The sequence below is a fragment of the Oppia nitens genome, unplaced genomic scaffold, assembly GCF_028296485.1.
Source record: "Oppia nitens isolate AA-2021 unplaced genomic scaffold, nextdenovo-longstitch-racon4-pilon3 scaffold6_pilon_pilon_pilon, whole genome shotgun sequence".
Taxonomy (NCBI): domain Eukaryota; kingdom Metazoa; phylum Arthropoda; class Arachnida; order Sarcoptiformes; family Oppiidae; genus Oppia; species Oppia nitens.
In genome coordinates this window covers 3,199,902-3,222,034 of record NW_026533250.1, presented here as the reverse complement: position 1 = coordinate 3,222,034, position 22,133 = coordinate 3,199,902, and the positions used below count along the sequence as shown (strand labels likewise).

General features: G+C 25.2%; 5 protein-coding genes and 1 non-coding gene across 6 annotated transcripts; 3 read left to right on the top strand and 3 right to left on the bottom strand.

The window, feature by feature from the left end:
* Positions 1-410: 410 nt before the first annotated feature.
* LOC128962666 (protein SYS1 homolog) lies at positions 411-1,387 on the bottom strand. The gene is made up of 4 exons (XM_054309061.1): positions 1,205-1,387; positions 910-1,073; positions 773-840; positions 411-699 (listed from the first exon to the last, which is right to left on the bottom strand). Exons 1-4 carry the CDS (start codon positions 1,209-1,211, stop codon positions 459-461), a joined length of 480 nt encoding a protein of 159 aa, XP_054165036.1. The 5' UTR covers positions 1,212-1,387; the 3' UTR covers positions 411-458.
* Positions 1,388-1,415: 28 nt separating this feature from the next.
* LOC128962665 (cytochrome c oxidase subunit 4 isoform 1, mitochondrial-like) lies at positions 1,416-2,535 on the top strand. The gene is made up of 3 exons (XM_054309060.1): positions 1,416-1,850; positions 1,916-2,047; positions 2,115-2,535. Exons 1-3 carry the CDS (start codon positions 1,562-1,564, stop codon positions 2,249-2,251), a joined length of 558 nt encoding a protein of 185 aa, XP_054165035.1. The 5' UTR covers positions 1,416-1,561; the 3' UTR covers positions 2,252-2,535.
* Positions 2,536-2,756: 221 nt separating this feature from the next.
* On the bottom strand, positions 2,757-2,828 carry Trnae-uuc (transfer RNA glutamic acid (anticodon UUC)). The gene has a single exon. It is a non-coding gene; the product is annotated as a tRNA-Glu (tRNA).
* A 1,819-nt stretch (positions 2,829-4,647) lies between these two features.
* LOC128962664 (Y+L amino acid transporter 2-like) lies at positions 4,648-9,721 on the top strand. The gene is made up of 11 exons (XM_054309058.1): positions 4,648-5,356; positions 6,770-6,895; positions 7,550-7,658; positions 7,738-7,782; positions 7,857-7,980; positions 8,164-8,267; positions 8,331-8,396; positions 8,513-8,646; positions 8,728-8,877; positions 8,973-9,035; positions 9,553-9,721. Exons 1-11 carry the CDS (start codon positions 4,879-4,881, stop codon positions 9,618-9,620), a joined length of 1,467 nt encoding a protein of 488 aa, XP_054165033.1. The 5' UTR covers positions 4,648-4,878; the 3' UTR covers positions 9,621-9,721.
* A 291-nt stretch (positions 9,722-10,012) lies between these two features.
* Positions 10,013-17,515, bottom strand: LOC128962208 (E3 ubiquitin-protein ligase MYLIP-like). Its single transcript, XM_054308563.1, has 6 exons — positions 16,992-17,515; positions 16,869-16,915; positions 15,607-15,800; positions 13,432-14,007; positions 10,428-10,893; positions 10,013-10,357 (listed from the first exon to the last, which is right to left on the bottom strand). The coding sequence occupies exons 1-6, from the start codon at positions 17,044-17,046 to the stop codon at positions 10,145-10,147; spliced, it is 1,551 nt and encodes a 516-aa protein (XP_054164538.1). The 5' UTR covers positions 17,047-17,515; the 3' UTR covers positions 10,013-10,144.
* Positions 17,516-18,900: 1,385 nt separating this feature from the next.
* On the top strand, positions 18,901-21,517 carry LOC128962179 (putative uncharacterized protein DDB_G0277255). The gene is made up of 2 exons (XM_054308531.1): positions 18,901-19,167; positions 19,301-21,517. Exon 2 carries the CDS (start codon positions 19,357-19,359, stop codon positions 21,343-21,345), a length of 1,989 nt encoding a protein of 662 aa, XP_054164506.1. The 5' UTR covers positions 18,901-19,167; positions 19,301-19,356; the 3' UTR covers positions 21,346-21,517.
* The last annotated feature ends 616 nt before the right edge of the window (positions 21,518-22,133 follow it).

Below are 22,133 nucleotides of genomic sequence, written 5' to 3'. Positions count from 1 at the left end.
TATCCACAATTTTAAAGACAATGAAACAAATATTTAAATATAAATGTTTGATTTAATCTAAAACTTTAAAGTAATATATACACCGAAAGTTATATTAACAAACAAACAAAAAGCTCAGCAAATTATAAATTTATTTTGATTGATATGAAATAAATATTAATAATAAATAGTAATTTTTAATTTTTTTGTGCCAATCATTTGAAAGTCTCATATTTCTAGTCAATTCATTGTATTGTTTAAAAACAGTTCAAATAAAACAAAAAAAATATTTTAACAAAATATCTAAATAAAAATCTTAAAAATAATGTCAAACACTATATCATTATAGAAATTGTTATTTTATGATTGAATCTAATTTTAATAAATATTATCAAAACAAATATAATGTGTATATATAATAGTTATTTACAAAAATTATAATTAATTAAAACAATTGACTAAAACGTCTAAAATAGTGGCTAAACGTCAGCCTTTTGAGAGAGCGTAAGAGGAATGGACTTGAGTTCAGTCTTTAGACACAAATACTCACCACAAACACAGGTAATTGTGACACACATGATGTTGAGGACCCACCACCACATCGACGACGGGAAGTGACCATTAAATGTCCAGCAAATGAGTAAATGAATTAAATGAGTGGTAACTGAAAAATCGAGACACGGTTTGGCCCTCTGAACCAAATGCCATAACACCAGAGCACTGATACATCAAGAAATAAAGACATACACTTAGACCAACACTTTGTTGTCCGACATTTGTGTCCAACACTTACCCGAACAGCGCGTTCACTAAATACGATAATATTATGAGTCTTCCGTGTCCTGACTTGAAGGTCAGTTCCTGTCAACCATTTGTCAAATTAATTATCATTAAAATCAGTTGAATTAATGGACACAGTCTTAGACAGACCTGATAGTTGAAGATATGGCTCAGTTGTGGTGAGTGTCCCGTAAGACAATCGCTAACGTATATCAAGACTCCCAAAGAAGTGTAAAACAATGACTGAATTGTAATGATTTGCGATATAATGAGCTGCGGATCCCATTGTGTGTACCGAAAGTGACCACTCATTGCTGGCCAATCAATTGATCCAATTTAATGTATAATAATGTAGTGACAGATAAATCAATGATTACAAGAAGTGATTTAAACATTTCTCAGACATAAACACATCTCGTGTGACGTCATATCAAATGACTCATACCATTCATGTCTTGAGTTATCAATCAAAAAGTCTTCATTTTCTGCAGTTATTGTTAATTTGAAATATTTATGAGTAGATCACCAATAGATTGGATCAAACAAAGAGTGGATAATTGATGACAAAACAAATCTAATAACTATTTATTAAAAATTATTGAAATTCTTAGCGAAGAAGTGGTAAATTTAAGACGTAATGTATGTCTTGTGTTGAGTTAAGTCATACAATAGATGTCGTGTTTGTAAGTCTTGAATGAAGACATTGTTGTATTGATCGTCCATATTGTCAGTCATTTGGTCGACAACTTTGTGTTTACTTTGAAAGTCACATAATTAGGTCCATTGACTGACTATTTAGTCGATGATAATGAGCTCACAACTGATGCTTCAATTGCCGAAAGGCTTTAAATCAGCTCTTTTGGTGAGAAATCAGTTGCAGATAATTGCCTCCAATTCATACTTCGGAAGAGCAAAGATTGGCAAACGAGAAGTCGTCGGTTTTGGTCTTAACGGCGAATACGCGTACTTCGACTCACCCGACATACCAATGCCTGCCATTAGGTTCAGAGAGGCCGACACTGATCTCCAGAAATTGATTGAAAAGGAAAAGGGAGACTGGAAACAGTTAACCACTGATGACAAGAAAAAATGTTTGTTTTATTTGACTAAAGAATTTACTTTAATTTAAACTAAAACTATTGATTTGATTGTCCAGTATATCGACACAGCTTTTGTCGGACTTATGCCGAGATGAGAGCGCCGACCGGCGAATGGAAGTCAATTACCGCAGGCGTGTTGGCCATCATTGCCTCTGCCTTCTGGCTCTATGTGTTGCTCAAGAAATTTGGTAATTATTTAGAAAAAGATTAGTCCCTAATGTTTGATACGATCGACTGTTTGATTGTCTCATACAGTGTACGCTCCGATGCCAGAGTCGACATCACTTGAATGGCGTAAAAAGCAAAGAGATTGGATGATTATGTGGAGGATTAACCCCATTGAAGGCATTTCATCTAAATATGATTATGAAAACAACCGATGGAAGGATTAGTCATTTGTTTTTTGGGACACTCTTTATGCAACCCTTTTAAAGCAAATTAGATAATAATTCAATTGATATTCAAATTAATTGTTTGTCTTTTTATTTTTCTGTAGATTTTTTTTTGTTTCTTAATTATATTATTATATAAATATATATTACACTAAATATATTGTTATTTTATGATTATTAGTATAATAATAATTATTGAGTAGTTATTCAAACAAAAGCTATATATTATAAAACAAAAACTTCACTTAAAAAAAGGATATTATTATAAATATTGATAAAATAAATGATAAGATAACAGATTAATGTACGCATTGTAACTGCCATTAAATGTCAATAATATTACAGTTTATTTGTTATGTGATTATTATTATTAAAAAAACAATTATGAATTTTATTTAAAGTTGTTTTCTATTATTTTCATTGTAATTGTTATAATTTGTGCTAATATTTAGATCATTAATTGAATAAACTAGAAATATTAAGGTAGAGAAAGTAAAAAATAATGCTCCGATGCCGGGAATCGAACCCGGGCCTTCTGGGTGAAAGCCAGATATCCTAGCCACTAGACCACATCGGATTGCATATTCAACATTTAGCTATTTTATATAGTAATAGTTATATTAACTTTTCATAATATAAGCGCAGAATTTGTTGATTAATTATTAGTAATTAATAACATAAATGTTTTTAATATATATATATATATATATATATATATAATGTGTTTGTTTGCTATGCTTTTATCGCTTCAATTCAATGCCTCATAAAGTAAATGTTTGATTTAATCTCTAATTTTGTGCAAAACAATCAAATTCTTGTTTTTTTCTATCGATTATAACATAAACTATACTTTAACTATAAGAGAGTTCAGGAATCGCGTATATATTATATTTACTGTACTATACTATACTATATTAAACTGTGGTTTAACTGAAAAACATTACTAATCACAAATTGTGATACAAACGGTACAATTGTGATGAATTGACTAAATAGTGAATATGTTAACATTAAGTAAGCTATCTAATTTTTTTAATTCAAATATTTCATCTAGTCAATTTATCTATAGCTTATTTAATGTTTACTTATATATCTATGTCTCAATTTGACACAATTGTATAATATTGTGATCACAAGATAGTTGTAGTAAACATAATAAACGTGTTATTAATATGAGTTTGAATATTATTATACGATTCTGTTTGTTGTTTACTGTTATCACACATACTGTATATATATATCATGTGATTTACTAAATCAATTTTATATATTTGTTATACTGTAGTTATTATAGCAGTTTTTACAGCAAATATATAAAGAATATTGTAAACAATAAATAAAAATATTGTGGTTTTATTACAATATATCACAATTAATATAATGTAAAAATTATTGTTTATTATGCAATCATTGTTGTAATTTTCATTATCCATTATAAATTATGATTTAATACTAATTTTTCCATTTATCAATATATATATATATACACGATATATACGTATAGTATAATAATATAAAATTAAATTTTTTAAATCAACAAGTTATTACATAATACATTGTATACTAATATATATTTATATATAATTATTTTTAAAATATTATAAAATATTGTCAATTCATGTTTGAAAACATTTCATGTCTATAACATTGACACCATTTTTTAACAATCGTTAAAATATACGGATATTTATTACTAAACTGTAAGCATATTATGTTTTTAACCAAAAAAGAGTTGACAAAAGTGTGAATCATGTGATTTGAAATATAAGAATTTATATCATATAAGGTTACAGAATATATGAAATCATTTTGAAAATCATTTATTATTTTTCAAATATTTTGTTAAATAAACTTTTTATTTTGGAGAAAAACAAATAAAGTAATATATTTTTTGAATAATTTATTATTTAATTTAAACACTTTATCAACGCTTAGCTTTTATATGAGTGCCTCAATTGAGTAGTAATTTAGTTGTGTTGTGTTGTGTTAGCCCACACTAATACACCAGCGCTGAGGAGCACCAGTACTACACACATGGTATATATTCATAGATATTTTATACACATTATATCATTACATATATAATATTGTGTGTGTGTGTGTGTGTGTGTGTGTGTGAGAGAGAGAGAGAGAGAGAGAGAGAGAGAGAGAGAGAGAGAGAGAGTGACTTATTCTTGGAAATACACCAAAAGGCACACCAAATGATGCAACGATACGATTGACATCCTTTGTAATTCATATACAGTCACATACAGTGGTAGTCAAGTCGGTTGTATTGGTATTACCACTCCTTTGAGGCATAACTTATGAATTATTTACACAATTCTGTGAGCATATGATTCATGTGAGCGCTTCCGATGGTGTGGTTCACTGTATAACTGATTGTCTGTACTGTATGTATGTATGAGTGCTGTTGTAAAGTGTATTCAATGAAGAACTCATGCCTCATGTGTTTACTTAATGATATTATGCTTTAGATTATAAATATTTTTTTGATAAAAAATATTAACTAAAACTTTACATTATTTTGTTTTTAGTGTAAATATTTTTTTAAAGCTTATTTTAAAGCCGTTTAAAAAATAAATTAATAATTTTTCTGATAATACTAATTATGAAATTCTTGAGCGATGAGTGACACCAAAGGAGAGATTATTGAAACAAATGACAACTCAGATGAAAGTGAAGATAGAGTTCAATTCAAGCGCCAAATTACACTAATTCCTGCCATAGCTATAGTGGTGGGTATAATCATCGGCTCCGGTATATTTGTCAGTCCCAAAGGTGTCTATGAATACTCTAACTGTTCAATTACCATCTCTTTGGTCATATGGGGTCTCTGCGGCTTATTTTCGATGTTGGGCTCACTATGTTATGCCGAAATTGGGACAACCATTACACGATCGGGTGGTGATTACGCTTACATCTATGAGGGGTTCGGTTCTCTATTAGCTTACCTGTATCTATGGGTTTCAATTTTGATGATACGACCGACCACTCAGACAATAATGGCGCTTACATTTGCCAATTATATATTGGGACCACTGTTTGACACGGGATGTGATCCGCCACAGAATGCCATCAAAGCATTCGCTGCTTTAGCTCTCTGTAAGTATTCATTCAATTTGTCAAAAAGCACTGCACTTATAGTACATCATAATTGACTGCTTTTTAATACCACTTGTCTATCATTATATTATATTAATTACATTTATTATTAAGTATTTATATGCATTTATTTTACATGTTTTCTAACTATTGCTTATGAAATCATAAAACGTATTACAGTTCAAGACTGTATTAATTTATTTAATTTAATAAACTTTGTCACATTTTGGGCCCTTTCCTTAACTCATATAACCATATCTATCATATCTTGTTTTTATTTTTTTTATTGCTTTTTAAAAATATATATTTAAGTTAAGATTAAATAAATTTAATATACAGTAAAGCCATCGCAAGTGTTTTATGTCATAAAATTAATTTTTATGAATCATTTAAAAGTTTAGATAAATTTAATAATTTATTTAATTTGCACACTTAACATGTCTTTATAAAGTAATTATTTAATTAAAATTTATAATAGTTATTTAGCTTGTTATAATATATACTGTGTAAGTTAAGTTATAATTTTTATATACACGTATATATATATATATATATAATTAAAACTAATTTTTATTATAATTATAATTATTTGATTTGAATATATGCTTAATAATGATTATTCATATAAATAAACTAAACATACGACAATTTAACCTTAATTTATCATTTATATCGCAAACTAATTAAGCAAATGTGTTTTTTTTAAATATAAATAAGCAAATAATATAACAAAATTATTCAATTATTTAATGTGTTTATTGAATATTTTAAGTAATATTATTTTTTTTACTAGTTTTACTGAATTAATTGAGATTTAATGATAATTACATACAGTACATATACATATACACTTTTATACAGTATAATACACAAATATAAATTTATTTTTAAAATTTTATGACTTTAAATGGTATTTTTATAGTTTTTTAAAAATATTAATGTTTTTACACTTTTTTTAGGTTTCAAAATATACAGATATAATGAATTTCTTTGATTTCCTTAATTTTAATGTAAACAAAACAGTTTTAAATTTAGATAAAAATATTATATTTGCTGCCATTTTTTAATTACCAATCAATAAGTATTATATAGAATAAACATTTAATACAAAAATAAGTGAAAAAAATCAACTCATAGTGATTAGTATAAAGTAATATCAATATTTGATTAATGTTTTAATTAAAATATTTTTTTATTATAGCTATTAAAAATAGTAGTTAAATAAAAAAATATATTTGAAACAATAAAAATAAGCTTTTAATGAAATATTTTCTAGAAAGTTACACAATTTTAGAACTAAATAATAAAAATAAATTTTAACACAATTTTAAGTTGAAATTTTTGTAACTATTATTAAATCATATAATTTTAACTGTAAATATATGTAATATAAATTAAATATAATTTTTATAGGTTTTTTGACATATATCAACTGTTCAAATGTTAAATGGGCTCTAAAAGTACAAAACATTTTCACAATTTCAAAACTATTGGCACTCATAATCATTATAGTCACCGGATTTTATTTCTTAATTCAAGGTATTTCTAATAATTTTATCAAAATCGACAATTCATTAGTGTATTTCAAATGTTAAGCTTATAAAAAAATTTTAAAATACAATCTTTTGAGAAAATACTATTAATTTAAATAAATAATTTTTAAAAATTATCTATTATGTTATTCTACTTTAACAAATTTAATTTGAATGCTTCAATATAAAAATAATTAATTTTCAAACCATTGTTTCTCGAAACTATTATATTTAAAATAATTAAAAAATTGTAATTTACACTATGAAATCATAAATATTAATATTACTATAAATTTATATACTGTATTAAATAATGTAAATGTATGCAAAGTTTTTTATATAACTATTTGAATATAAGTAATATGATTTACAGCTATTTAAATATAACAATATCTATATGATATAAGTAATCAATTATATTAAACGATAGCATAATAAACATATGATTGTCAATTGAAAGTGAATTTGACTTTCAAATGAAATGTTATGACACTCTTATCTCATAAAAACCTGAGCTCTTAAACGATTTCTTAGTTTTGTGATAAAAGTGTTAACTTTCATATGATATACAGTACAATACTGTATATCAAATAAATGATGAAAATATTCAAATAAGTTTTCAGTAATAATAGTTTATTGATTTTTTATATATAAACGAAAGGCGATTACAAGAACATAACGTCAACTTCATTGGATCCAAAATCTCACAAAACATGTCATCAAAGTTATTCTTCAGCATTTTATTCAGGATTGTTTGCCTTTGGAGGATGGTATGACATTAATGTCATTTATTATATAATCTCTATAACATTTCATTGCATAACATTTAATATATATTCAATTATTTAGGAATTTTTTGAATTTTGTAACCGAAGAGCTTAAGAATCCATACAAGTAATGAATAACAGAATATTCTTAGAAATAATAAGATATTGATTGAAAAACCAATTGTTGAATGTATTGCTTAGAAACCTTCCTCGCGCTGCACTCATCGGTATTTTCATCTCCACTTTGGTCTATGTATTGACAAACATCTCCTACTTTGTGATCCTTACGCCTACGGAAGTGCTATACTCTCCCGCCATAGCAATGGTATTCATATCTCATTATTTTTGTTATCATTATTTCAATATTAGTTTCATTTACTTTATAACACGTCTTACTTATGTAATGAAAATAATGAAAGATTCTTATCTTTTACTTTTATAATTATTTTTTTACAAATTATTCTCACATTCAATACAATGTTTTATTTGATTATTGTTTTATATTTAGGTTTTTGCCAAAAAAGTTTTGGGAGTTATCGCACCATTGATGCCAATAGCGGTTGCATTATCTACATTTGGTAGCGTTAATGGCATTATATTTACATCAGCTAGGTAATTAACATATTTTTAAATACAAATTGATTAATAATTAAATTTATTTAATTAACAATTAAGACTGTTTTGTGTGGGCGCACAACAAAAACATTTGCCCAGTATTTTTGGGATGATTCACATTAATAGGTATTTTATTGAATATTTTATTGAATATTAATTACAATCATAAAAATTTTAATATAAAATTAATGACAACTTAATGATATTTATACAAAAATATATACTGTATTTATATATTACAGATCAACTCCAACGCCATCACTAATAATATCATGTATTTTATCGTTACTAATGTTAGTAACGTCTGATATATACCAACTCATTAATTACTTTAGTTTCACCAATTGGTTTGTCACAGGAGTGGCAGTGGCTGCCGGTATGCGAGTCATTGATTTTATATAGTAATAGAAAATTAGTTTTTTTAATAAATTAATAAATTATATGATAATATAAACAGGTATTAGACTACGTTTTACGCGACCCGAGTTGTATCGACCCATAAAACTTCCATTAATTTTGTCCATTATATTCACGCTATCATGTGTTGGACTAACAGCTATGGCTGTCATATCGGAACCAATTAATGCAGTCATTGGTGGATCAATTGGTTTGTGTTTTAATATTTTAAACATTAATTTATAAAACAAAAATTATATAACTATATAAACAAGTTATTAAATATGATATAAAATTGATTTATAGTAATTGCTGGCATTCCGTTTTATTATCTTCAAAATACATGCAATAATAAACTTAATAAATTTAGTAAGTATTTCTATTATAATTTTATTTTTATAATTACGGTAAAATCGTGTTTTATTTCCCATATGGAATTCAAAAAAATGAAAAATAACATTTCCATATAGTAAAAAACTCGCATTTTTTACCACCCCTGGTAATAATTAAGCACTAAATTATTATACAAAGTAAGAAAACTATATTTTTCATATGGGAGAAAACTCGCATTATTTCCCATGACTTTGACATTTCCATATGGGAAATAAAACACAATTTAACGGTAACGGTAATATTTTTGTAGTTTATATAGAATAATTAAAAAATATTTTAAGTAACATTCTCATTTATTTTACTTAAATAAAAATAATGATTAAAACAAATTATAAAATTTATAATATTATCGTTCAAAATTATAATTTACAGTTTGACTAATTTAATAATTGTTGATAAATGCAATAATTTATATAATGATTAACAATATAACAATTTATATATATATATAAATTATATATAATAACTATACTGTATTTTTTGGTAATTTTAGACTCTATTCGGAGTTCTCTTCAAAAGTTACTACAAGTGGTTGCTATTGAAGAGGAACAACAATTATAACAATATATCCATTATTTTTGTTAACAATTTTTAATTGTGTTTTGTTTATATAAATAACAATTTTTGTTTTAAATAAATTTTGATAAGTTTTACCCGGTTTTTAAATGTAACACTTTTTCGATTTATATATTTTTTAAGATTTTGATAATTTGTTTTAATAATTCTCTATTTAAAAAATGTTGATATAAATTGCAATTTCTTATAAAATAATGTAATGTAAACATATTTTTATATATACATTGAATATTTGTCTATTTTTAAAAATTATGTAATCATTAAAATATAAATCAAATGTCGATAAATACATATATTACAATATAATTATTACAATTGACGAAATAAAAACAAATATTTATTTAATATATGTATTTTGTAATAATTGTATTTCTGTATAAATAATGAATCAAAAATTGATACAATGATAATAAATTGTCAGTTTAATGAACAATGAGATCAAAAATTGGTTAAACAATTGTTTGATATAAAAAATAGTAACTTTTGTTTTATAATATCAACATATTGTGTCACATTTTCTGTAAACCAGTCCTACTGAGAGGTAAATATATTTTCTGAACACTGCTTACTAGTCCTCGACAAAGAGGACATCGATCACAAAGCGGGGCACAGATGTCACAGCAGACAACGTGTCCGCAATTAAAGGCAGTGCAGACTTCACTGTCAAAGCATATCCGACATAACATCGAGTCTTGTAATGCCTCTAAACGCTCCTTAATATTCTAAATATAAGATAATTTTAATTTTAATCAAATAATCAAATAAATTATTTTTTTTCTATGACTGTCATACTTTGCACTCGGATTTCTTGCAGAGACTGGAAGTGTTGGGCACAAGTGGTTCAAAATCAAGACAGAGATCGTTAAGTGGTGCAGCAGATTGTGGTGATAACTGAGACAAGTCGTTGCATTTAGTGATAGCTTCGAGTTGATAGAGTTCTCGTCTCGTGTGGTCATAGACTTCACGACACGTTCTTCTGATGTCAAACACATAATTCTTGCCCGAAGTTGTATTTTCGTTGAATAAGGAAAAAAAGGTACCCTTGAGGTCACGTATGAACTGAGTGGCCACTGTGTTGCGTACGGTTTCACAGCTATAAAACGCGTGCTTTTCAGTGACGGCGCGGTAAATGGCATTAGCTGTCAGTGCGCTCTCCAGTTTGAATCCCAGTGCTTGACTCTCACCGTTGGTCTCGATGTGAGTCAAGAAAAAACAACGACCGGAATGAGTGGCCATATGTATACATGAATATTGAATACTATAATACAATATATAATATTATCTATTAGTTTCAATTAAAATAACATTTATAACTAATTATTAAAAAATATCTTAATTAAATATTAACCGCAATTGATATACTGTAGATAAAAGAAAAAAATGTTTGTTTGTTAAAAATAAATTGATAATTGTAGAAATGCATGACAAATATTATTGCAAACATTATCAAAATATGCATAAATAAATGAATAAATAAATATTTATTTATTTATTTATTTTTTGTTAAAATTAATTTCATTTTAAGTTATTTGTAAACTATGATTTGTGAAAAAATATAAATAAAATTATAATTAAAAACTAATAATAATTATTGTCGAAAAACAAGGACATCGTTTGAATGTATAAAACAAATAACACATTAATATTGTTGTCAAACGCTGTGGAAGACCTGTTAGTCATAATTTTTAGATACTATCCATAACTTTATAGTAAGTTTAAGATTAATGACAAACAAAGGTATTTACAGACCTTGAGGTTCAAACTTTAAAGTAATGAATACTTTATTGAAAAAATTGTATTCATTTAAAGATTTGCTTTATTATCAATATTTCAATCATTTAAAAGCTTTTGTCGATTAACGGATGCCTTTTAGCAAAAACTAAAATAATTTCAAAGTTTTTGAAAAAACTATTTCAATACATTTCTTAAATATATCAATGCATATAAATTAATAAGATTTAAATTTATATTTATTTAATTTATTAATATTCAGATAATATTGATACCAAATAATATATTATCTCAATTTTTAATACTATTTCAAGATATTTTATAAATGCATTTTTATAAATCATCTAAACTAATGTCTAAAACTAAAAAATTATAGTAAAAGAATAATAAATAAAAAATTACAAATAAGATTTATTGATGATAATAAATATTCATTATTTTAAATAAATAAAATTATTTTTGTAAAGGTAAACTTTAAATAAATGGTAGTAAAATAAAACAAAAAATATCCTTTATATTAACATATTCAAATAATTTGACAAATTAGCATTTAATGAACAATTTTTATGTATAATAAAAATACCTAAATTTTCCTAAATTATTTTATTTAGAAAATTAAATAAAAAAACCACATAAATTGAAATAACAAATCCCAACAATAATGTTTGAATACACCCTATCCTTGTATTATCACAATTTACTTTATATATTATATGCACGACAAAAAAATACAGTAATTTGTGAAAATGGATTTTTAACATTGTTATTTGCTAAACAACTAATTTTACATATGTTTATTAATTCAAATCCTATAAAAACAAAACAATTAAAATTAAATATATTTTTAATGAGATAATGAGATTCAATTGCAATTTGCAAGACTAAAAATAACTTTATGCTTAAAATTTTGAGAATAACAAAAAAAATAATAAATACAAAAATCGTGTGTTTCAGTATAGATAACTATAAAAATTTAATTAAATAATTTAATTTTTATAAATTATATTAATGTATATGTTTAACATGGATATTGTAAAGTATATTATATAAATTGATTACAATAAATAATAAATTATTGATGTATTATTAATTGAGATGAAATGTATAGTATTTAACAAAATTAATAGACGACTAAATTTATATTTAGATACAAATGATAATTTTTTATTGAAGGTCACACTTCTTTGTTTGATATATTCAATCAAAAAGTTTTGATTTCAACTTCAATTTTGTCATTAGTTTCGGGCATTTATTTAATATAATACAAGGATTTTTGATAATATAAAAATTGCACCACTTTTTTAGTTTTATTTTAGAAATGTGAATAAACAAACTCTTTATTTGTATTTTTTATTATATTTGAAAAATTAACAAAAATGTCATTCAAATGATACATTTTATGAATTGAAAGCTTGTTTTAAAAGTATTTTATTATAACTGATTATATAAGTTATCATTTTTTTATCTAATTATTATATCATTTCAAATAAAACATTCAATAAATAGTGAGCCTTCAATTGATTCAATGCAATTCAAACTCCATTAGATAACATACTTTCACTATATCTACAGTATATAAAGTTTAGAAAAAATTTCAATTGTATGATAACTAAATTTTTTAATCAATTAGTTCATTAATCAAATGTCTTTTGAATAATCATTATATAATTAATGATAACCACAATAATGATAATCATTTATTTTTTATAAAATTGATAATTTTTTAATTGACATGCTTTCCTTTTTAAAACATTGTAAAAATATGAATAAATTGATAATATCATACATTTTAAATGTAATAATTTAACTTATTGTCATTAATTAAGCACTGCTAAACTATTATGAGTTTATAAAAGTCATTAAACAACTTTTTTAACAACAATTTTAAATAAGCTAAGCTGTTACTACCCTGTATAAATTTTAACTTATAGTTAAAGTATAAATGATATAATGATAAAAAATTAACAATCACTTGAGTATCACTCAGATAACACGTGTAATATAAGTTTATAAATAAATATGAATAAAATGTTAAATAATTGATTGGTATAACTAATAGACTTACTTGTATTTGACTTCATTTGTTTGCTCACAAATAATGATTACTCCTTTAGGACCGACACCTATTCTGTAGGGATCTTCAGTATTGTTATTAAGCTTTACATGAAAATACTCGACACCGATATCGTCAAGATTTGTCACTTCTTGTAGAAAAAGATACTTTGCGTGCATTGGTTTAGTTAACAGTAGTTTCTGATGATATTGTAAAATACATTTAGTTAATGATGAAAGTTCTGTGTTATTGAATATATTATTAAATGAGTCGGTGGTTGAGCTGTTTGACTCAATATCGCTAAGAGAGTCCTCCGTATCAATGGTCAGATCGTTGCCCGAAGAACCAGAGTTGTGTTTCCTTCGTTTGCCTTTCCTCTGCATTGTCGGTGAACTGCAAAACATTTCTTCGAGTGTCGACAAAGGAATCCATTTTCGATATAATAGCAGAGCTGAAGATACTTCAGATTCTGAATCTCCTATCTCTGCCTGAGCTATAAGTGCCACAAGTCTTGTAACTAATTGTTTATCAGTAACACGAAGCCGACCCTCTTGTAAATCTTGAAGAATACTTATAAAAAATTGGTGTCTATTTTGAAATCAACAATAATTTTGTAATTAATTTCAATTCAATGATTCATAAAGATTTCATAAATAATTTATTTTAATGTTATATATGTTGTTTACAATAAATTTAATTAAAATGTTTTCCAATAAATACTTTATTGATTTTAAGTCAAATCAAAATTTAAAAATTCGCGTCATATGTTTGAATAGCTATTTTAAAAAATCTGTTTTGAAAAATTGTAATCAAATACCACATATAAATTTATATGTATTGTATATATTAAAAAAACAAAAATTGTTTTCTTAATATAAAATATATATATATATAATATGCAAAAGAAGGTCAATTTAAATCAAAAACAAAGGCCAAAATCATTAATAATAAACCAAAAACAATATTTTAAACAAGTTTTGATTTTTTGAACTAATATCATACTATTGCAAACTTATGTCATAAATGAGAATCAAATATATTGTAAATCAGATTAAAAGTTGTTTATTTATCTAAATATTATGCAAACCGTTAGCTTTTTGTCTCACAATAAGGAAAATACATTCAATATTAGGATTAGTGATCAATTCATTATAATTATTAAGTCACGTAAAACATCAACACATTAATTGTAATTTTTCACAATTGGTGACAATGCTTATCAAAATTATATATAATGTTAACTAGGACAACTTGTTATTAAAAGAGGCATTTAATACATGTAAATAATAAATTGGAAAATAAAGTGTGTCCAAAATGAATCAATAAATATATTAGTTATTTTGAATATTAATTACAGTATAATTAGATAAACAATTTAATTTAGATTATATGTTAACAATTTTTCACTTGAAATAACAATCATAAATATTCTAAAAAATGATAATAATAATATCAATATTAAAATCAATATTTATTATATAAAGTTAATTATTTAAGTTTAAACATATTCTTAATAAAATGTTAAATTTGTAAGCATTATATAGCGGTTAAACAATTTCATACAAGCAATACTTTGACATAATTTATAAATTATGGTCATGTATTTCGCAAACATTGCAAAATAAATAAATCAATTGAAATTATAATTAAAGTTAAAATAAAATTCAAAACTCCATATTATATGTTTTTGATACTCATTTAATATTTAGGACAATTATGAACACAAAAAAATCTAATTATATTTAGAGCATATTATTAAAAATACTGTATTATTATGGGAAAAGTAATGTGAATTATTGTGCATATAATGGGTAAATCTATTTTTTCAGTGAAAGTTTACTAAAATATGACCTCAAGTATTCAAATATTATCGTATTTTACTGTATTTGTGATATTAATATTATATTTATTGTGTCCTTAAAATGGGAAGTATTAGACAACAAGTATATTGACTTATCCCATAAATGAACTGTCATTTATTATTGCAATACATTAAATATCATATCATATATAAGTTTAATAAAAGTTTAGTAAGATATTACTAAACTGTATTGCATTTATTTTGATAGTCCTTGACATGATATACCACTATTTATATGATTTATACGAGTATTATAATTGATTTGATTTAAATGACAATTATTATAAACATTTATATTAGTGTTAAGATTAATAGTAATGTCATACCGTGTCATATCTTGGAGGAGCAGATGTGGCGGAACAAAGAACTTGACTTTAAGCTGAAGTCTCAGAGGAGGTGTAGTTCCAGTCATTTGTTGTTTAATTTGGTTTCTCATATTAATCCACAACATTTCGCCCCTCTGTCCCATATATTGTAAGCCAAAGTAATCGACTTCAATGATGCCTAACATTTGGCACACCTTTATATAACACAAAACATATAATACCACAATATTAGACAACTTCACAATTTGCTATTCAAGTATTTACATTTCAATTTAAACATTTGTATTATACCATTAAATGTTGTTAAAGGAAAAGTTAATAAATTTGTTAAAATTGTCAAAAACTGGAACAAATATGTCATACATTTGACTCTTCTCTCAACATTTAATTGTTAGCTTAATTATTGTATATATAAATACAATAATTCATTATTTTTATAAATCTAAAAATAGCCTAAATCTTATTATACAATAAATTAACAGGAAATAAGATATAAAAAATTTAAACAAAAATTTTATTTCATAAACATTAAACATCCCATTCGTCAGAATTGGATACTAAACAATAATAAAAATATTATTATTATTATTATTATATGAAAGTGTCAAATAAAATTCACTTTTGTTTAGATGACTTCAATTATTGGTTAGATATTTGTGTCATTTAATAAATTTCAAATTCATTCAAAACTATTTGCTTTCAATTGTAATTTTCAGGTTTTTAAAAAATATTAATATTTATATTTGCTTTATTTAAGCTTTTCATAGTTATATACTTTATGCAATGCATAATACTGTAGTGTACTAGTAATAGTAATAGTATTAATAACCATACGGTAAAATCACTATAAATAATAAACCATTTGTAAACAAAGTTAATAAAAAAAGAAGTTATTTTATAAAATAAAGATTATAAAAATTATAATAGTCATTGCATGTATTGTATATTATCAATTGATTGGATAAAATATGTTATTATAATATAGTAAATCATATGATTTATAAAATAATTTTGCTATATTAGATATTTCACAAATAACTTTATGATTAATAAACAATTATTTCATTAATTGTCAATTTCTTAGTTTCATTTATTATCAATATTTTAAAAAATAGAAATAATATTATAGACAAATGTCATTAAAATTAGATAAATATCGAGATGTGAAATAATTTTAGATATTATTATAATAAATGATTTAATTGTTATTTAAAAGGACTGTTAGATCGACAATATATAGAAAGTATTGGTAAAAGTGATACCTTATCGATACACTCCTGTCCTCTGGCTTTGTGATCGCACTCCACTTCTGTAATATTTTTACAGATATATTAGACATCAATAGTTTAATTGCAATCATCGGTTAAATTCAATTGATATCATACCCAATACAACATGGTTTGGACACCGGATAAGGCATAGCATCGCGGATGAGCTCATTGACCACTCAATGCACTCAACAACAACTTAGTCGCTGAAGAAAGCAAAGAGTTATACATTGACTGTCTTTATATGTGTTACCACTTAAACAGTAAATCAAAGACATTTAACTCATTAACTTAAGATAACGATAATATATTGTCAGCAAATCAATGAGTGATAGTTTCATATCATCGCTGATATCATAAACAAAGAGTGTCTTTAATGGTTGAATGTCTTGACTATCTTCAGTAGTATTTAGTATTCAATACTATAAGCGATATATTAGACGACAAAACTGTGAATATTGTCAATACAAGAGCACAACAACAATAACACAACACAAACACAAACACTAATGCATTCATTCAACACAACGTCAGCTGTAATGCCGTAAACACACTCTCAATGCAACCCTATATATGACTGACAGTCTATGGCATAGACTCTATGCGCCGCCCAATACATACAATACACACATAGAGACTGTATTAATACAATACAGTACTACACATACACTGTCATACAGTACTGTACTTACACTGAATGAGTGAACCAAACATCGCATATGGCTTTACATTGTTTGCAAACTTTACACATTTAAATGCTTACAATAAACTAATAATATTGTAGTTATGCCAATACAAACATAAAGTAATATACTGTACAATCACTTCAAATACATTGCATATTAATAGCATTTGTTTAGAAAACTTCAATTGAAATAAATTTTTATGTTTTCATATTAAAAATATTTATTACAATTTCATTGATTTAAATATTAAATTGCGATAAAACCTATTTATTTTGGTATTCATTAGTATTTTAATATTATTAGGATATTTGTTTGATTAAAATTTTTACTACAATATATATAATAAAAAAAATCATTTATGAAAATTGTATTAAGTTTATTATTAATTTGAGCTATAATTTATGATAACATCAATATAACTATTTTTTTTTGTTAAATGTAAAGTATTTGTAAAAATTGGCAAAAGTATTGAAAAACATTTTTTTTGAATAATTATATTATATAATACTATATTTTTTATAAAATACTGGAATAGTTTTGTGTCAGTTAGTGATATTATATTACTAAAGTAAACGCAACATTAAATACAAATACTATAATTTACAATACATTTACCTGTAATATAATAAAATTTATATACAGTACAGTATATTAGATATTTTGTAAAATCATTGTTGATTAGTTAATAAAGCACTACTTGAACCGATTCAATAAAAATTATCATTAAGTTTCACTATATATATACTTTATATATCATATTTTTACTATTATATTGAGTTAACAAAAATCTAATAAATATTTTCTATTTTGTTTTTTTCTAATTCCGGTGAATTTCCATAAAAAATATAATTTTTCTTTTAATTTATTATAATAAAATACATTTTTAAAAATTAACATGCAACTTTTAATTAAATAAAATATTCATGTTAACAAAATAACAACGTGATAATGTTGTCATTGTAATGAAATTACAATTATTAATGCAATTAAAAAAAAAGTATGATTCATAATAAAAGATTATTTTTCATTATTCAGTATATTATTATTTATTATTGATATTATTTTTTATAGGTTTTATGGCTTTATATCAGTGTAATGTACTAAATATAAGATAATTAATATATTAATTAGTGATAATATAAATATTAATTATTTACTAAATGAATGGGTATATTAAATAAAAACTAATTACTGTATTAAAGTACTGTACAGTATATAGAAAATTTCCCTCATATGGGGGCTATTATTATGTGTTGAATGAATGAAACATTATATTAATATTAATATGCAATACATTTGTTTTGTTGTATACATTGTTTTCAATGAGTGATAACATTATTTATGTGAGTGTTTTGTCAACTAATGGTGTAATAAATGGCAAAATAATCCAAATTTGGGTCAATTAAAGGCTTCGCTGTTATTGTTATTGCAATCATTGATATACTTGTGTCGACACTATTGTTGATAATAATAATAAACACTTGTTTTTGTCAATTGTTTTATCAAACGATCGAAACAATCATTTATTTTTTACAGTTATTTGAATTGATTTTTATTTATGATAAACAATGACATGAAATGACAGACCATTTAAATGTCATTAAAAGGTGAGTCTCGACCGCAATGTCAACAAATGTCTTACTATTGAAGAACTACTTCTTTAATTTTATTATTATTATTATTATTTAATTAACATTGAAATAAATGAGACACTAATTGGTGATAATAATTGGTTTTTAGGTTTTATTTGAAAGACAAATAAATATAACAACGAAACCACTACAAGACTGTTAATAATGAGTGCCAGAAGTGTCACTTCAATGCCATTGATAACTGATCTGACGTTTGGTTTGCCGTCACAGATGTGTTCAACGGTGCCATTGAGTCAATCTTACAGTCGATGCGATGAACTTCGGGTACGAATCCATGAGAATCACTTGTCTTATCTGAATCGCGAAGAAACGCCAGCAAAGCTGGAAATGCGGACCAAAATTGAGTGTTTGATCGCTGAGTACTTATCTCTTGTGCCAAACAGTCATAAATTTAGTTTCCCTGAAGTGTATAACTGTTTGAACGCCAGTATCACTGAAAATGCGGACTTTAGTCCATATAAGGCGAGCAACGCTTTTGAGGCGCTCGAGAAGTACGCGACAAACCTGATAACCCTTCCGTGGAGGTCGGAGTACCACTCAATATGTCCTTACAGTGGCTTTTATAGACATATTATAGATAAGCATATTATAGGCGCTCAAAAAATATTATTTTTGATGGGTTTTGTGGAGAACCACTCGACCAGCATTTACCAGTTGGTGCCTCCTATAGATCCCGACCGCGTCTCCAGAGTATCACTCGAGTGTTTGGTTGCTTTTGTTGAGCTCCAGATCATGATTCAGATCCGAGAGTCACTAAAATCCAAAGGATATTTAAACGTGAGTTGGAAAGAGATATATGCCATTAGAGTTGAATATATTTGTGGCCAATCGGATGCCATTAAATTAATTTGTGAAATGAAAAGAACGGCAAAACTTATTGATTACGACAATAATATCGCTTCCAATGGCACTAAAAGACTGATCAATAGTGACGACAGAATTATGTCAAATGGATTTTGTCTGATTGATGACAATAACATTAACCATTTAAAACAATCAACTCGTGGCAAATATTTAGACCATAATCTTATTGACAATTCTTATAATGATTTCGAAGACACCACCGATTCATTTGATTTATTAAATTATCCGATCATAAGTCCGCACTCGTATTCGCCGAGTCCTTCGTGTCAATATTGTTTGCCACACAACAGTCCAATGCATTCAACAAAATGCTCATCCTTTCCATCACCACATATGACTTATATAAGCCCACCCCCACTGTTTGCTACCTATCCAACTAATAGTCAGTTAAATGCGCCAAAAAATCAATCGGTCAGCAAAGCTATTCAGGCAGAGATACCAATGCTTACTACTAATAATGATTTGGAGAATTCATTGAATAAATTAAGTTTTAATAATAAGAAATCGATGTCTGAAACCGATAGTCTTTCGGCAAAAACAAAGAGTCTTCAATTAACCAAAAAAGATAGCTCTCAGAGTACTACTACTACTACTACTACTACTAATAATAATAATAATAATAATAATAATAGCAATGATAAGACAAACAAAAGAGGCAGTTATTATGATAATTTAGATCCGTTTGTTTCACTTGAAGCACAAGTTTTGTCTGAATTGAAATCAACGACAAACTCGAAACAATCGGATAAAAATATGTCTTCAAATAATGAAAGTAATGGCAATCAAAATTCATTGGAAAAAAAGAAATTAATTGACAGCAAGAGTTTGAGTAAAATTGTTAATAGCGTTAAACCGAATTCAAATACATTTAAATTTACGAGTAATTCAAACGATAAAAAGCAAACGAGTTTACAAACAGTTTCGTTAACCAATAGTTCACATCTGACATCATCTGTTAACTCTTCAGCTAATAATGATATAAATGGTAAAACACGTTCAGATGAAGTCAAATGTGATAATCAGAAAAAGCAATCGAAAGATAGTAGTAAACTATTGAAAGGTTGGTCGTGTACTTCGTGTACATATTTTAACGCCGATTTGAAAGAAGTGTGTGAAATGTGTCACAGAAGTCGCAAAGTTGGTGCTGAAGCCCAGCCACTCATCAGCGGTGGTCGCGAGTGTTCGCGCTGTACATTAGTTAACGATAAAAATGAACATTTTTGCAGAGCTTGTGACACATCTCTGGCCGATTCACCGACTTATATATAAATGGCATTTGTTTTTATCGATGCATTTCGATATAGATTTTTTAACTAAATGTTTTGTTATATTTGATTGAATATATAATTTAAACGAAACAATGAATTTATTGGGAGATAATTAGAAAATCGATGGCTTTATTAATATTTTATTGTCTGTGATAGATATCGATTGAATTATTCGGTCAAAACTTTTATTAATATTTGTTAAATACTTTTTTTGTGCAAATTTTATAATTATGTGCCTTTCCTTTCCTAAATAAGTAAGGCTTTTATTTTCAATTTATCTCAAATTCAGTTGAATTTATTAAATAATTTTGACTATAATTATATTTTATTGTAAAGAAAGTCTAATAAGAAAACAAAATCTAATAAAAAATCTCATTTAATGTTTAAAATATAATTTACTTATTAAATTATACTATATATTAATAGTACTGTTTATTATAACTATATTTTTAGCAATTATATTATATTTTGTTGTAAATGTATTATAAAATCATTATTTGTTTGTAATTTAATAATTTTATGATAATATTATGCATTTTGATTAATTGATTTTCTTTTTAAATATTTCAAAGTAATAAAGATTTGTTTTCCAAATTTATTAAAGTTGTTTACCTTTTATTTATTATTAAATAATAAATTACCGGAAAATGATAGTAAGTATCTGACAAATCTTTAACATAAGTTTTATTATCTTTAAAGTTAAACAAAAGTTTTTTTATAATAAGAATATAAACATAATTAACTTAAACAGTCACACAAAATGATATAATTGAATCAATTAATTAAGTT

Bases quoted from the DNA above. Each gene is read 5' to 3' on its own strand.
- LOC128962665 (XM_054309060.1), top strand. From the start codon at position 1,562: ATGATAATGAGCTCACAACTGATGCTTCAATTGCCGAAAGGCTTTAAA. The intron at 1,851-1,915 runs GTTTGTTTTATT...TTGATTGTCCAG, and splicing joins CACTGATGACAAGAAAAAAT to TATATCGACACAGCTTTTGT. The intron at 2,048-2,114 runs GTAATTATTTAG...TGTCTCATACAG, and splicing joins TGTGTTGCTCAAGAAATTTG to TGTACGCTCCGATGCCAGAG.
- LOC128962664 (XM_054309058.1), top strand. From the start codon at position 4,879: ATGAGTGACACCAAAGGAGAGATTATTGAAACAAATGACAACTCAGAT. The intron at 8,878-8,972 runs GTTTGTGTTTTA...ATTGATTTATAG, and splicing joins AGTCATTGGTGGATCAATTG to TAATTGCTGGCATTCCGTTT. The intron at 9,036-9,552 runs GTAAGTATTTCT...TGGTAATTTTAG, and splicing joins TAATAAACTTAATAAATTTA to ACTCTATTCGGAGTTCTCTT.
- LOC128962208 (XM_054308563.1), bottom strand. From the start codon at position 17,046: ATGAGCTCATCCGCGATGCTATGCCTTATCCGGTGTCCAAACCATGTT. The intron at 14,008-15,606 runs GTATGACATTAC...ATTTCAAAATAG, and splicing joins CTCCTCCAAGATATGACACG to ACACCAATTTTTTATAAGTA. The intron at 10,358-10,427 runs GTATGACAGTCA...TCTTATATTTAG, and splicing joins GCAAGAAATCCGAGTGCAAA to AATATTAAGGAGCGTTTAGA.
- LOC128962666 (XM_054309061.1), bottom strand. The intron at 841-909 runs GTCTGTCTAAGA...AATGGTTGACAG, and splicing joins GCCATATCTTCAACTATCAG to GAACTGACCTTCAAGTCAGG. The intron at 700-772 runs GTAAGTGTTGGA...TTGATGTATCAG, and splicing joins TTAGTGAACGCGCTGTTCGG to TGCTCTGGTGTTATGGCATT.
- LOC128962179 (XM_054308531.1), top strand. From the start codon at position 19,357: ATGAGTGCCAGAAGTGTCACTTCAATGCCATTGATAACTGATCTGACG.